This window comes from Scatophagus argus, chromosome 23 (assembly GCF_020382885.2).
Source record: "Scatophagus argus isolate fScaArg1 chromosome 23, fScaArg1.pri, whole genome shotgun sequence".
In the NCBI taxonomy this organism is placed as follows: domain Eukaryota; kingdom Metazoa; phylum Chordata; class Actinopteri; family Scatophagidae; genus Scatophagus; species Scatophagus argus.
In genome coordinates this window covers 2,986,974-3,002,612 of record NC_058515.1, presented here as the reverse complement: position 1 = coordinate 3,002,612, position 15,639 = coordinate 2,986,974, and the positions used below count along the sequence as shown (strand labels likewise).

Genomic DNA, 15,639 nt, shown 5'->3' with positions numbered 1-15,639 from the left:
TGGTCTACTGCAGCATGTGGCCAGTGGTACATTTACTCGAGTACTGTGCCTAAGCACAATTTTGGGGTACTGTGATACTTTACTTGAGTGTGTCCACTTTCTGCTACAACATAAACCAATTACTATTAGGCCTACATAGCACATGCTATACAATAGTTGGCTCAAACAACAGAGCTATAATAATGACATTAATCAGACATGGCAACACACACTGTAGATAGGTGCAAACACAAGTACATGTTGTCTGATGTGACGCCATTTGTGTTGTGTTTGTAGCTTGACTGCTTTCTGGAAAAAAATAAATAAATAAATCAACCGTTTAACCATTTGTTCATCTGATTCAATAGTCCAGTTTTTCAGTTTTCGTTTTCACTCTCATGTCAGGCAGTGAACGACTGTCTCGTGGCAGTAAAGGTTGGTTGAGTGCGTAAACACCAGGGACAGCCATGCATGTACGTATTAGAAACATGCTGTATTAGAAAGCTGTCAATACAGAAAAGCAATACTGAACATATACATGCATGCCAAAAGAAAGAAACATTACAAAAGAATCTCTTTCAAGCATTCAAGAAAAACACACTTCCCCATGTCCATGTCTTATACATCCAATCACCCAAAAGCTCCACCAAATCTCCAACATACCAACACCAACAATGTCAACAATCTTTACTACAGTGTTGAACAACATTCCTCACACTGAACAAATAAACATGTCTGAATCCTCCTAACCATTTTGGTCTTCCACAAGTACAAGTGCATTTTTTTTATTTATTTATTTATTTATTTTTTGCTCATTTGCATGGGAACCGTCTCATGATCTGTGTGGAGAAAAAGAGGCCAGGCTGAGAATGACAGTAGTTCAGTTCTGCAGAAGAGAAAACAGAAGAACAGATTTCACTCTGGCTGAGTTCTGGAAACCTCTCTGCTTCCTGTGTGCTCTGACCCCTCCGGTGTCTGCTTTTTTCTTCTCCTGTTTCCCTTTAGTTGTTGTTCTTCCCCCTCACTCTTCCACCTCTGACTACACACACACACACACACCAACACTCAACTGCTTTCATGACTAAGCACGGGTAGTATAATAGTCATTGTGCGAGCACATCTCATTTTGCACCTATACTATATAGTGTATATTATCTGTGGAGACACAGGATATATGGTGTCGATATACAGCATTAAAGGGATAGTTCATGTCAAATTTAAAAAGCTGTGAAGAAGCCTGTATTCTCTCTGATATAATGGAACTAGATGGCACCGGGTTAATCAAGAAGATCTTGACAGATCTTGTTGTTGAGTAGCTTTTTATATAGGAACCATTTTCTTTCCATTTTCCAACTAAGGTAACTAAATTAGCTTACAGCTCATCCAAGGAGGACACCGTTAATGTTTACATCCCGCCCTGTCATGAGCACAAGCATCTTGTCCATGAGTATGTAGGTATTTCCCTCTGCGTGATATGGTGTAGCAGCAGAAAGAAAACTGTTCCTACATGCAACTGTGAAGCGTTATCTAGTTCTGTTATATTTCACATCTCTACAGCTAATATCTCCTTGGTAACCCACACCAAAAGATGCATAAACAGACCTTCAAGTGCACTATATAGACAAAAGTATTGGGCCACCTGACCATTACACCAACTTGGACATTAATGATATCACATTCTAAATACACAGGCAGTTTTGCAGCTGTAACAGCTTCCACTCTTCTGGGAGAGCTTTCCACAAGATTTTTTGAGGGGATTTTTGCCCATTCATGCAGTAAAACAACAGTGAGGTCAGATACTGTTGTTGGACCAAAAGGCCTGGCTCACAATCTCCGTTCCAGTTCATCCCAGTGGTGTTCGACGGGGTTGAGTTCAGGGCTCTGTGTGGGCCAATCAAGTTCCTTCACACAAAACTCATCTAACCATTTTTTTGCTTTTTGGACCTTGCTTTGTGCACTGGGGCACAGTCACGCTGGAATAGAAAGGGACCTTCCTCAAACTTCTGTCACAAACAGGAAGCATAGCATTGTCCAAAATGTCTTGGTATGCTGAAGCAATAAGATTTCCCTTATTGTCTCTGGATACTTTTGTCTATACAGTGTAAGAGCTATTCCTGCCTAAAACCCTCATTTCTGCTAGCATTATATGAAGGGAGATTGCAAGGAAAGCAGATCACAGGTGCATCAGTTAGACACGGGACTCCACAAGGTTTTTAAAACTCAGCATCTTTTACAAAACAAATGTAAGAAGTTAAATTGTGAGTAATGATGTCTTAAGTGCTGAGTAAAAGAGCTGAGGCTTCAGCTGAAGTGTGAGTGATTAATTGTTATTTCAGGAGTGTAATGCTGAAGAAGATATCAGTTGAAATGATGGGCTGTGAGCACTGAAAGCAACATGAGTGCCCAGAGAAGTGTTCAGAAGAAAATGAAAGAAAATAAGTATGTTATTTAACTGCTAAACATGGATTAAATCACTTTGAACCTCATCTAGAGGACAATGAATCAGTTCAAACTCAAGATACCACAAAAAAAAAAAATCAGCTTCTGAAAGATCTGATCTAAAAAAAACACTCTTATCAGAAATAGCCATGAAAAGCCTACAGCTGAATCCAGTACACACTCACGTGTGAATCTATAAAATCTTCAATCTACACTCCTCTGCAATCAAAGGTGCAGCCGTGGATCTTTGATTCTTTGATTTGAGGATGACTGATTCTTTAATCTGCCTGCCTGTCTGTCTTTTTCCAAAAACAACGAAAAAAGACAGCCGGGAAACAATATAGCCAGGCCTCCCACACCTGACATTTGATCTTACACCTCCTGCTGAATGAAATACTTAAGCTATGCGGGAAGTTGTTCTTCTTGGTGACACGAGTCAAAAGTTGTGAGCTAGTTGAGAAATTCACTTAAGTCTGAAAGCACAGACACAGAGTAATTAAACTGAGAGTCCGAGAGACAAAATTCCCGATGACATATTTTGATTCATTCACTGTGTATTACTGACAGATCTCACTACAGTATCAACATCAACGCACAAGTTCCTCATTTTTATTTATATTTTGTTTCCTTCTTTGGTGTTCGGAGCTCACTGCTGCTTCACTGTATTTTCTGCAACATACAGCAGCTGTAGCTTATTGCTACAGCAGTAAATCGTTTTTTTTTTTTCCTGCGCATTTTCTTTACATTAAAGCATCGACTTTCAGCCAATCTGAGAGTGATGAAAAAAACGACGAAGAAATCGCACTTAACCGATCTCTACACGCAGGCTGTATAAACATGCTTGCTCTGCATCATGCGTAGCTCAGCTGAGTCGAGTGTGATGAAGCAGGGAAGCTGCATTGCATCAACGGGGGAACGCATGTGACATTTTACTACCCCAAAAATATTGTGTGTAAAATGTTATTAATAGCAGAATGCAATCAGGATGGTTTGTTTGCTGAGAACGGAGTAGTAACATCCTTTCTCAACGAAGCGTTTGACAAAGTGATCAAAGAATCTCAGCCCATCCTTGTCTTGTGAATGACCGAGACTTTCCAGGATGCCCCTTTCATACCCAGTCACCTGTTACCAATGAACCTGTTTACCAAACAGGTGTTTGTTTTTTAACATTCCACAACTTTGCCACTCTTTTGTTGCTCCTGTCCCAACTTGTTTGAAACATGTTGCTGGCATTAAATTAAAAAAAAATAAAAATAAAAAAAAATAAAAAACCGGTAAAACATTAAACACATTGTCTTTGTACTGTTTTCAATTGATTATATGTCAAAAAAGGATTTACAAATGATTACAATGTGCTTTATTTATGTCTTACACAGCACCTCAACTTTTATGGAATCACGCCATGGTTGAGCATTAACGTTCATACTCGAGTCTCCATCACTGCACAGAAGGATCCTATATTTAATCTTATTATGTGTCTTAATATAAATAAGTGCATAATGACACAATGGCACATTTGATGGTGCCTGACCCAGGGTGGGTTTTCTTCCCAAACAAGATTAATTATTGACTTCCCTTTATGGATAGGTGGTCCCTTGTAGTTGGCACAAGCAACAAGCTTAATGGTTAAATATTTAAGCCAACAGAAGTTTCTCGAAAGCACACAGAGTAAAATGCACGCCTCAGTGTTTTTTATTTTTTCTTAAGTCCTTAATTTCCGTTCTTCTACAGTTTGTCTTGGCAGTGATTCCTACAAATCATTAAGAGGCTCGTGGCCCCATCGTCCGCTCCACTCAGGCGCTGTCCTTCACCCGATTTTGAATTATCTGGCACCAGTTACAGTCCAGGCAGCAGAAAGCAGCACACCTATGGGTGATCTCACAGACACTAAGTGCACGACCTAACAGTCTATGTTTTCAAACAGAGAGTATAAAGGTGTTTAACAGCTGAGGATAAAGAGTCACAACATGGATATTTATTCAGATCAGAATGTTGCTGATCACTTTTATCATGTAAACTTTTTTGGGACACAGATTAAATGGGATTTGGGCCCGACATACCATCTTCATGCTATTTTGAGTGACACAGCACAACTTCTCTACACAAGTACTCAGATGTTGTACTTAAGTAAAAGCAGTGTGTATAAATACTGTGTTACAAATTAAAGTCTGGTAGTTAAATTTTTACTTAAAGCACCAAAAGTAAAAGTACTAATCAGGACAAAAGACCCATTTCAGAATAATATATATTACTGGATTATAATTATCCATGCATTAATGATATTTTCTTCTGCGTAGCTTATCAACTTCACCAGCGGGATCAGTAAGTGTTATCTTCATCTGTAACTCCCCATTATAATGTTTATTTTATTAATCTGAATCTGACAAAAAAAAAAGCTAGTAACCAAGTTATGAAATGCAGTAAAAAGTACAGTATTTCCCTCTGAACTGTAGTGGAGTAGAAGTATAAGTAGCAAAAAAAATAACGATTATATTCAAAATGCAAGTACTTCAAAATTGAACATAAGTACAGTACTTTGCACCACAGGCAGCCAATAAATGATCTGACCGGCAAACTGACAGCAAAAGTCAAATCATACTGACATACTTCACTTCTAAATTTCAATCTGCAGATTTTATATTGTGTTCTCTTTCTCTAATGGCTAGCTAATCTGAGCTTTTGGCTCGTTTATCACCAAAACTACACATGTGAAATGATAATATGGCTGCCCTAACAAAATACAGGTGCACAGTCAGACTTTATCATTCCCTTCACTACAGTCACAAAATAGCTAAAATGTTTAAACTGCCCCCACGATTCCCCCTGCTGAATGGAGGGGGAGGGGGGGGTGGTGGTGATAAGGGCAGTTCGCCAGACACATGGAAACAACACACACCCAGCCAACAGGACACTCAGACACACATACAGGGGATGTTTTGAGTACACTGCAGTGTGGGGCACTGGGGCCCTGAATGAAAACATGCTGGTAGAGGGATGTATCAGATGCTTGTCCACTTGTGGAAAAAAAAAAATAGACATGTTGATCCAAGATCTAACTGTGGCTTCTTCCTGAAAAAAAAAAGCCTGTGAGTTCCAGCCCAGCAAGTGCTTAGCTTGGCACTTTCCCCACCAGATCTAACTAAAGCCTCTGCACAGTTTTATGGCATGTGGTGATGCCTATAGCTGTTTTTGGGTCTATGAAGGCTTTGTGCAGCTAGCTGGTGGACTGAATGAGCTGTTGGAGGCCATTACTGACTTTTACTGTAGCTGAAAGGAAGAAAATATGTTGATATCTTAATTACAGAAAATATAAAACAGCACTAATCATCGTTGTTAAATAAATCCCATTACTGTGGGTAATATTAAAGGGAGAGATGAATCCATTGAGAATTATCACACAGCTAACTGAGCTAACCAGCTAACAGCATAAACAGATAGCAGCAGTTAGCAGTTACTCTGGTGATATTTGGAGTGAGAATTCGACAAGCGGCTAATTGTTACATATTTCAACTTTAAGACGCTGAGTGGGTGGGACTGTTTTGTGTTTGATTGACAGATGAGTTGACAGGGAAGTAGTGACAAAACAAAAAAAGCCAAAGAAACACAACATTTGCTCGCACTAGTACAGAGGACAAATGACTGTTCCATTTAACAGCTAAACTTGCCATCTAACCTGCAGAATTGAGGTTGGCCTGTACAGATTTCTTCGATGTTTGTTTGGAAACTTGATTGGCACAGCAAGGCGTACTGCAAGACATGTGTCATTATTTACAGATAAGAAGCAGACACTGGTTATAAAGCAAATGTGGGCCACAATTCAAAGTCTGAGGTTTTGAACCACTGACTCTGGCTGTCAATCTGTGTCAGCCAACATGGGTGGAAATGATTGGATAAAACAGCAGCATTCTGACCACTGAAGATTAATTAAAATGCATTTTAAAAAATAGAATAAATAAACGATAAATTAAAATGTTGCATTCTGACGCAGATTATTTTTACTAAGAACATAACATAGCACAGGCCACGCACTTTCACAGTGTAGATCTGTATGCTGCAGCAGAAAAAAAAAAAAAAAACATGCAATTTATTTTCACTTGGCCTTTTAAAGGAGTCAGTGTTTGCTGCAAAGGACTGTATGGCTTACAGAGTGGCAAAGCTTGGGAAACTCACTGAGATGACTGCAAGATTCTGAAGACACTGCTAAAAATCGACAGATAGACAGATAGATAGTTAGATACACAGATAGATAGATAGATTGAGAGACAGAGAGAAGTCAGAGAAAGAGGCTCCTCTTCTCTCCGTTCTGTATTTACTAGAATGCCAGTTACTGCCTCTGGGTTCGATCCAAATGCCTCACCACGCCATTTCCTCAATGATCCTGTTTAATCAACATCTTCCAAACAGGCCAAAGCACTCTGCTGGTCATTAGCTACAACCGCAGCTTTTAGCTCTAGTTTATACTGACCATTTAGCTTAATCAGTCACAGCAACAGGTGGCCATAGTGCTCAAAAGTCATCTTTTTAATGTATTTTTGCTAATGCAGTAATGTGCTGGATGTCACTTTCACCATCTAAACATCACCTAACTCTTATACTGTTATGTCAGTGCTTTCTACATTTCTGGCAATAAACACATGCTTTATAATCCACTTGAGGCCATGGCTGGAAAAGCGCTAGGTCTCTTGGACAGATTTCTCCGTACATAACTGCAAACTGCTGACGCAAAATGGCAGCTCCAGAAAGAAGAACTTGCACCATTATTCAGAGGAACTGACACCACACCATAATGCGAGGCCTACCACTAATACTTCAGTACACATTGTTCATTCAAACTTCACTGCCCCATCATCTTTCAGGGCACTTTTTTTTCCCATTTATAATGCCCTTACATTGAGATGCTCTTGCACCTGTGTGTTAAACCTGTCAGCACTTCACATAGAGCACAGCACATTATTGTCAAACACAGAGCGTCTTTTGAAATGACAACCCCCCCCCCCAACAACCACCACAAACAGGATATTGCTCCGTGGCACAACAAGGATGTAGTTGCATGGAGACATGTAGGAACAAGCCAGGTACAAAAGATGCAGAGAAGAATTAAAAAAGCAAGAGGCAGGAGGAGGCGGGAGAGTGATATGATCTCCCCATGAACAGAGACAGAGAGAGAGAGAGAGAGAGAGAGAGAGAGAGAGAGACTGTGCTGGCTTTGGCTTGCCTCATATATAAACACTATATTAACATTACTCCACTTTGTTTTGCGCTACGGGGGACAGTTTTTCTGTGGGGAAGTCATACTGGGAAAGAACCTGATGCAGGGGTGAAGATAAGCAACAGGTGAAACTAGGGTTGGGTGATATGATGGCAGAAATACAGCAATGCCATTTCCACAGCAGGAGCTATCCCTTAGTGTCTCTTGGGCAGGCTATGTTACATATCAGGGCTGCTGCATAAGGGAGCGTGATTTGGGCAGCAGCCCTGCTTACTATTCTCACGTGACATGAGAGCAACAGTTTCGGGTGATAAAGCACCTCTAAGCTGATGACAAGAAAATATGGAGGAGGAGAGATATATTGTAAATACAGAGCAAGAGGCATCCCAAACCAACCAAAGATGAGGGATAAGAATTTGTTACTAAAAGGGGTGCGACTCCTGCCGTGTGGACATGATTTGAATTTAGAAAATGCAAAAACACAAATTTGTGTGATGCTATGATTTTATATGTCTCACTGACTAACTGAACCCAGGCTGGTATTTTGTCCCTGTTAACCCTAAAACCAATAAAATGTGAAAATATGGCTCTCATTTGTACTGAAACTGGGGTTGCACGATTACCAGACATTTGCACACTGGTTTATTTTGACATTCTGCTTACCCTTAAACTGACACAATTTAGACCGCAGACCCTCACTAGATAAAATTTTGTTCTAGTAATCCCTATCTGAAAAGACTTTTACTTTTAAATAGCTGCATTCCAGAAACTGTATGCCACCCATGACCAATATAATGATACATTCTGTCGTGTTACTTACGGATGAAATTATAGTGAAAATAAATTACTAGCCATATAGCTTACCCTTGGTGGAACTGTGAGCACATGCAGAAGGAAATGAGAAGAGAAACAGTTGACGGTCAATGAGCAAAACATTTGGTGCTTTTCAAAAAAGCGAAGAAAATGGAAACGTTTAAGGGACTATTTGTCCCTTAAACATTTCCATCTTGTATCCGTAGCATGTCCTGAATAGAGATCCTTTGCTTTAAACAAACCATGAATCAAGGGAGTGCTTTTACTGCTCCATGGTCATATTCTCAGAACCTAGAGTACTGAATGCTTTGCGGTGTCAGTTGTTCCCAGTTAAACAAGGAGCAGCCATTATCTCTCTCTATTTTAGTACACTATGGCGATCAGGATCTGCAGTAACAGACAGGGTGAGCTGAGGGAGGTTGAAAATCTTCCGGACCGCCACAGATACAACCGCAGAGCTGACAGGGATTATACGCTGCATTACAAGAATGATAATAACAGAGTGGAGGCTGCTGTGCAATTCAGGTGGCTCAGTGGTTAGGTTGGCTAAAAAGCACTGCTAGAGCTGACAAAGGCACTTGTTCTGCTTCAAAAGTGGGGACAGAAAGCTTTATCAGCGATACATCTCTCTGCAGTCTAGCTTTAATGACAAGGTCCAATGTGTACGTGTCTGCTGCGAGGGCCTAAAACACTGACGCAAAACTTTCCCACTGTCCAGAGACGGCATCAAAGTCCAAAGTGTGAGTTGTGAAGGTGCTAATACAGAAAGCTTCCTCTTGGATTCCTGACCTTTGCTAGCGACCCACAGCATTTCATCCTTTCAACAACACACATCTGCAGGCCTTTCAGCCTCTGTGGCCTAACTTTTAAAAAGTCACATGCCTGGGCTGCAATCAGAAGATGTTGTTGTACAGTCAATCTTATTTCTTAATGTTTGTCAGAACCTTGAGCTATAACTATAGATGAGGATGTTATATTACTCTATGATTATGACTTGGACTATACTCATTACAGTAGAGAATCAAAAGTAGAGAGAGATGATTCAATTTCCCAGACTAATGAGATGTCTGAGAGCACAGGCATTACAGTATGTTGAGAAACAAAAATATGTCTGTACCCTTTAATTCATCAGTCTAACACTGACTGGGGCAAGACTATTGTTATGATGAATGACTTGTGCTGTAGGCTTGAAGGACTTACTGTTGTTGGATTTGAGATCTCGATGAATGACGGGGACGATGGCCTCGCTGTGCAGATACAACATCCCTCTCGCAATTTGCACGGCCCAGTTGACCAAGACGTGGGGCGGAATGCGACGCCCTGCCAGTGCCCTGCTCAGCGGCCCACCTGAGGCGTACTCCATGATGAGGCAAAGGTTGGGTTCCTGCAGACAGACGCCTTTGAGGGCAATGATGTTTGGGTGAGTGAGCATGGCGAACAAACGGGCCTCCTGCCTGACGTTCTGCGCTGTCACACTGATATCCTCATCTGGGTCTTGCCGGGCGGCCTTCACAGCCACCAGCTCTCCTTTCCATGTACCGCGATACACCTTTCCAAAGCCCCCAACCCCAATGACTTCCTCCAGACTCAGCTCCCGGAAATCCACCGCATCTGGTTCAAACTCGCCAACCACTGCTGTGCCAAGCTCAGCCACCACACCATTGCCAGGAAGCTTCCCATATCCATTTGGCTTGAACGAGCCATAGTTGGATGGGAAGATGCCCACCTTGTTGTTGACCTTACCTGCCCACCAGCCCTCGTCCCCTGATATCTCAGAGTCCAGAGACAGGACTTCCACCAGGTCACCTTTCCGCAAGGTGAGCTCATCCTTACAGGACGCCTCATAGTCGAATAAGGCTGTCCAGACCGGGTTGGTGAAGTTCCCTTTTTGTGATTGATCCAAATTTTTCCAGTTCGACAGTGGGCCTCGACTGAATATGTTCTTCAGTGGCTCCATGGAGCCTCAAGAAGATGTTTTGACTGGATCTGATTTTGCACCCCAAGGGTTTGAAAATAAAGTACAAAGGAGTACTTTATTGCACCTTGCTCCCTTTCCTGTCTTTCTTGTTGGTTCATCAGGGACCAATGAAAAGTGTTCAAAAGCTTGACCAACAAGCGGGCTATGAAAGACGATTCAGAGATAGCTGAATGGCAACTGTCTTTCATTCGTCTCGACATTAAATTCAGATCTCTCCATTTGAAAATGCAGAATGAGTCAAGAGTTTGTTTTTGTTTGATTAAGTGTTTCAAAGCTCAGAAAGACAGCACCATCTCCACTGAATTACTCTCTGTGATGTGGTTTCCCAAAACTTGGTTTGAGCCCAATATCATTTCACTAGCTTGTATTTAAGAGGTTCTTGAACCACCTCATTATGCGTAAATTAGCTCCTCTCTTCCCTCATTCAGACTTGCCACCTGTTGAGTTCTGATTTTGGAAGCCAAAACTGATAAGAAAGAGATACAAGTGTCCAAAGCTTGTTGTAAAATACTTCGACTGTTTTACAAAACTACTACTTTAGCTGTCCATGTTGAGTTTTCATGTATTTTTAGCCATCAAGTGCAGTGGCCACCACAAGCAGGAAGCGCTCAGAAGCGGAGAAGAATAGCAGGAAAGGAGCATTCAGTCCAGCCAAGCAGTGTTTTACGACAAGTTTCAGGGCTGCCCAGTTCGCATTATTAACCCCAGATCTCCAATAACCGCGTCTGACCGCAACTTTCCGGCGCGGCCGCAGGAAATCCCGCATCCCTTTGCGCGAGAGTATCCATACTTACGGTCTTATCAGAAGCACGCAATGAGCTGCGTTTTATCACAGCATATAAACTTAGGAACAGCCGACTCGGTAACAGGAAGAGCTATCCAAACCTGATTGACTTTCTTTCCCAGAAAGAGAGACACAGTGTTAAAACAAATCCCGTTTGTTCCTAATTAGAGTTGACCGCGTGGCCTGGTCCAGCTCGGTGTTCTCTCTACAGTCGGTATCCAAACAGCGCAATAACTCCATCAGAATTTCGGCTCGTATTCCTTCTTCCTCGGTCAGTGTTCTTCAGGACCTCGAACCACCTCTACGTCTGTGCTTACAATCAGTAAAGAGGGTGGGGTTTCAAAACTTTTTCTCTCCCGACAGGAAGAGTCAGATGACGGATAGACACAATGCATAGTGACATATCCGGTTATAAGTGTCAAAATAAAGACTCGGACGAAAGTTGAATAAAGTTTTCATTAAAATATCAGCTTAAGTCTGCACGAGGAAAAATGTAAACAGTAGGCCTAGCTCATACAAAAATTCAACATTACAGCCTTCTGGTTTAAGTGGCACCAGACAGTGTTGTCAGTGTCAAGAAATTTAAATGTAAACAATGAGTCATTAGAAAATCGTCACTAACTCAGCGATTAATGATCCTGAACGCACCCCGTGTAGATTATTGTTCATGTTTGCTTGCTTTTGCTTGACAGAATACTTGAAGTCAAGTTCTTTAAATGATATTTTCGCGCAAAGTGAAATTGTAGCTTTTACATACTAACAAAGCTGCAAGTGCACAAATGGGCTACAATTTTACAGTAACCTATTAAAAAAAGATACGTAAGTATCTTTAAAGTAAAGAATTACTTTAATGAGCTGTTTAGGGAGGAATAAGTATGTACACGTGTGCGACCCTTTTGCGTATTATGTTGCTACTTATGAGACTTTTATTTTGACTTCCATGTTTTCCTGTTTTTACATATTGTGCTTTTAACTTCACAGTACAGGGCCAACGCGCTGGATGCGTCAAGTTCGGAGAAAATACCTATGAAAATAAGAATTAAGGGCACGAGTTTGCCTTCAAATTAAAAGAATAACATTTGTCTCCCAACAGCAGCAGAGCAGGCCAATAGGCTATTCCAGTGCGAAAACAACCGGCAATTTCATTATATGGTTATTATTTTATGATGAGATTCTAACATTTTGGCATTGAAAACACTCGCTTAGCTCACTTTACTAAGGCCCTAAAGCAGATTTGCAGATGACACGCCACAGCTTAATCTGTCTTTTATTTTGAAATTCACTCTTATTTGTTTTTTTATATATATAACTCACTTGATGTAGGTGGGAGCAGAGGTTGAGAAACCACTCATATTCTGGATATTTATGTTTTTATATTTTATGTGCTATAAGGTTATGTTAAGCACATGTCGGGTGCTCTATTGTTATTTATACCCTGATTGTTTCTTGGCTCCCATCTGCTACTACAACAATACAGTGAAGTGTTTTCATGCTAAGTCATCTCAGATTGTATGCTTCAGTGACATTCAGTCCAAATACTCAAGGACAAAAGTTCATTAAAAATTGTCCCCATAGTCAGAGTAAAGAGGATAAAGTGCTGTTAGGTTTCTGTGAAGAGAAATCTGTTGAAGAATTTTTTTTTTCTTCTACTGTGACTTTGAACAAAAACAGGAGTTTCAAGGTTTTCATCAAACAACACCTTTAAAAGCCTTGAGCTTCTAGCTGGTTTACTTACCCGACTGAGGTGGAAGAGCTGTTAGTGAAATGTCTCTGAAGTGGAGGCAGATTTGCTTCTGTACAGCTCTCCTTAACATAAAGTCAGATGTGGCTCACTTAAAAGTTTTAATCCGGGAGAATTCTCTCACTTTTCAGTATCGTTTTGCTTTTGTAAGCTTTTAAAATGTAAAGCCGGACTCATTTCTAAACTGCACAGACAATTCAACTGCAAATGGTCACTTCCTGTTGCAATATTTATGAAAAGCCTACAGTTTTTCATCCTGTCATATGATACTGTGCCCAATCCAGCAGTCAATGGAAGCACATTTGAAGCAGGTAAAATTATGAGATGCCAATATCAAAGTTTCACTCATAATTGACTGAGTATCTAATAATTTGATAATGAAAACTTGGTGCTACAGCATATTTTCTTCTAACCAACATAACTTGTATGTTCATTTTATTGTGTTCTTGATGGGAATGGGCTTCCATACCAACCAAAACCTTCTAAAGTAAGAGAGCAAGACCTTATGCAAACAAGTAAGCTAATTGGTATCCTAGTTTACAATTATCTGTCCTGATTTCAAAAAAAAAAAAAGAATAAAAACCAACTGAAGATAGAAAACATTAAATTAATCAATTTCTTAGAACAGTTGGTCATTGTAGTTTATTTATTGGGGACTATTTTCAGCTTCAGATTAATGGACTACACATTTTTCTCCCCCTTGTTAGACCAAAGTACAGATTTAAAAGTTTGTTAATGAGTTGGCCCCTGCTCACAGCCTCAGCATGGCACCAACACAGATTTAAACCTATGCGTTTCAAGTAGCCGCGCAATGAAACGCCTTTATTCTCGACAAAGGTCAGGGGATTCCTTGTAGCCACATTTTCCCATGTTTCCAAAAGTGCAGAGCTTTAAAGAGTCAGTGGCTTCATGAGAGGGGATGGGAATCAGAGGGCCACCTTTGTCCCCGCTGGCTGCTGTGTGGAAACAGTGTGCTTCCTTCTGTTAGCCCATTGATTTCTCCCTGTCCCCTCCCTCCTTCCCTGCCTCATGGCTGCCATTTGTTTTGACACCAACCTCCTAAAGTCAACCACCTACATTCCCCTCCCACCTCCTCCCTCTTCCACAACACACACACACACACACACACACACAGCTAACCCCACCCTGCTCGCAGTCCGCTGAGTCAACGCTTGTGCAGGAAGGATGCAGTTGTTTTTGTGGCCCAGGCTCAGGGCTGCTTGGTCAGTTGGGTGGGTTGGGGGTAAAAGTGGCGGGTGCAGTTACACGACAAAATAAATATAAAGAAGGTAGGAGGAAGAGGAAAGGTGCTGGACACACACACACACACACACACACACTCAGGGCCAAGTGTGCCAGCTACTCTGAAAGTAGAGTATTTGGTAGTGTGTGTGTGTGTGTGCGATGGTAACAATCACCTCTCTGTGAACACCTTTCCATAAACCTGTACTGTCTTGTGCTTATCTGATTCAGATACCAGTAGGATGCTGCAATGCAGAGAATAAAAACAGCACTTGTCTTTCAGGTTGCATGAATCACTGGTATGTAAATCAACGTGAGACGCATCGGTGGGAAATTTTTTTTTATATTGCAAAATACAAATCAAAGGTGAAGGGATTCACAGCTTTGAGTTGCAGCAACATGTGTGAAACTGAAAAATGGAGGGGGAGGAGGGGCACTTTGAAATATTTTGCTAAAAGATGCTGCAGGAGTCAGATTGTACCTTTCCTGCCCGTAAACAAAGAATTGTGTCTAAAGACGAACACTGGCCGAGACTGACAACGCCAAAGTTAGTTTCCAATACGTAAGTTAAGGGAAAAGTTAAACAGTATGTATGTAAGTCGAAAAGTATGTAATTTCTGACAAAAACAATAAAAACAAAGACTTTTCATCATGGGACTTTTTTTTTTTTTTTTTTTTTACACAACCAACATTGCAGATGAAAATCTATCAGAAATGTTTATAGACCAGGTAATGTTTTAAAGTTTTATTCACTACTTTTAGTCACATGTGTGGACTTCCTTCCCTATTCTCTGACTCTCTCCTCAAAGTTATAGCAACAGGTGACCTACTGAAATGCCTGAATAAAAGACCTTGAGTTAATTTACTTTTTCTGTGGGTTTGAACATGCAGCAGCAGGGCTGAGCGCGGCCGGACGGAGGAGGTATGTTTTCACACCTAAGTAAGGATTTAGAGAGTAAATTAACAAATTGAGCAATCTACAAATGTTTTGTAGATTTAAGGTCTATGATTCAAGACCTTTACTGTTCAATGACAATAAAGGTCTTAAATCTTTTTCATAAGGTAAAAATAACTTTTGTACCTAAGCTTTTCTAGTGAGAAAGATGAGATCAACATGGCAGTGAAAAATGAAACAAAGGCCAGGATGTGACACTACCGTAAATCAGAAATTCCACAATTTTTCACAATTGAATAGAGTCTGAATATTTTCTTCCGTCCCTGGAATGATTTAGTCTACATTTGACCAGTCGTGGTATAGTCTTTTTGATCTGGATGTGTTCCAATGTGTCCCGCTGTTAAAAAGAAGCAGTGAAATCTGAGTTTTGAGGCTTCACCTAATCTATCTCACGCACTTTCCCTTTACTGTTTTCAACTGGAGGCTAACTTTAGTGTTGTGCTTGTTTGCTTGATGTGCAGAGCAATTCAGGCTCTTCATCTCTGATGAAAAACACAAA

The 15,639-nt window shown here is 40.7% G+C and overlaps 1 protein-coding gene across 1 annotated transcript in view; it reads right to left on the bottom strand.

Annotated features, from left to right (window-relative positions):
- LOC124054226 (mitogen-activated protein kinase kinase kinase 11) overlaps window positions 1-11,544 on the bottom strand; it is a 45,208-nt gene extending 33,664 nt beyond the window's left edge. The window contains exon 1 of the mRNA XM_046379946.1: window positions 9,641-11,544. Within this exon, the coding sequence (XP_046235902.1) occupies window positions 9,641-10,397 (757 nt within the window). The 5' untranslated portion in view covers window positions 10,398-11,544. The remainder of the gene's footprint in view (window positions 1-9,640) is intronic.
- Between the last annotated feature and the right edge of the window lie 4,095 nt (window positions 11,545-15,639).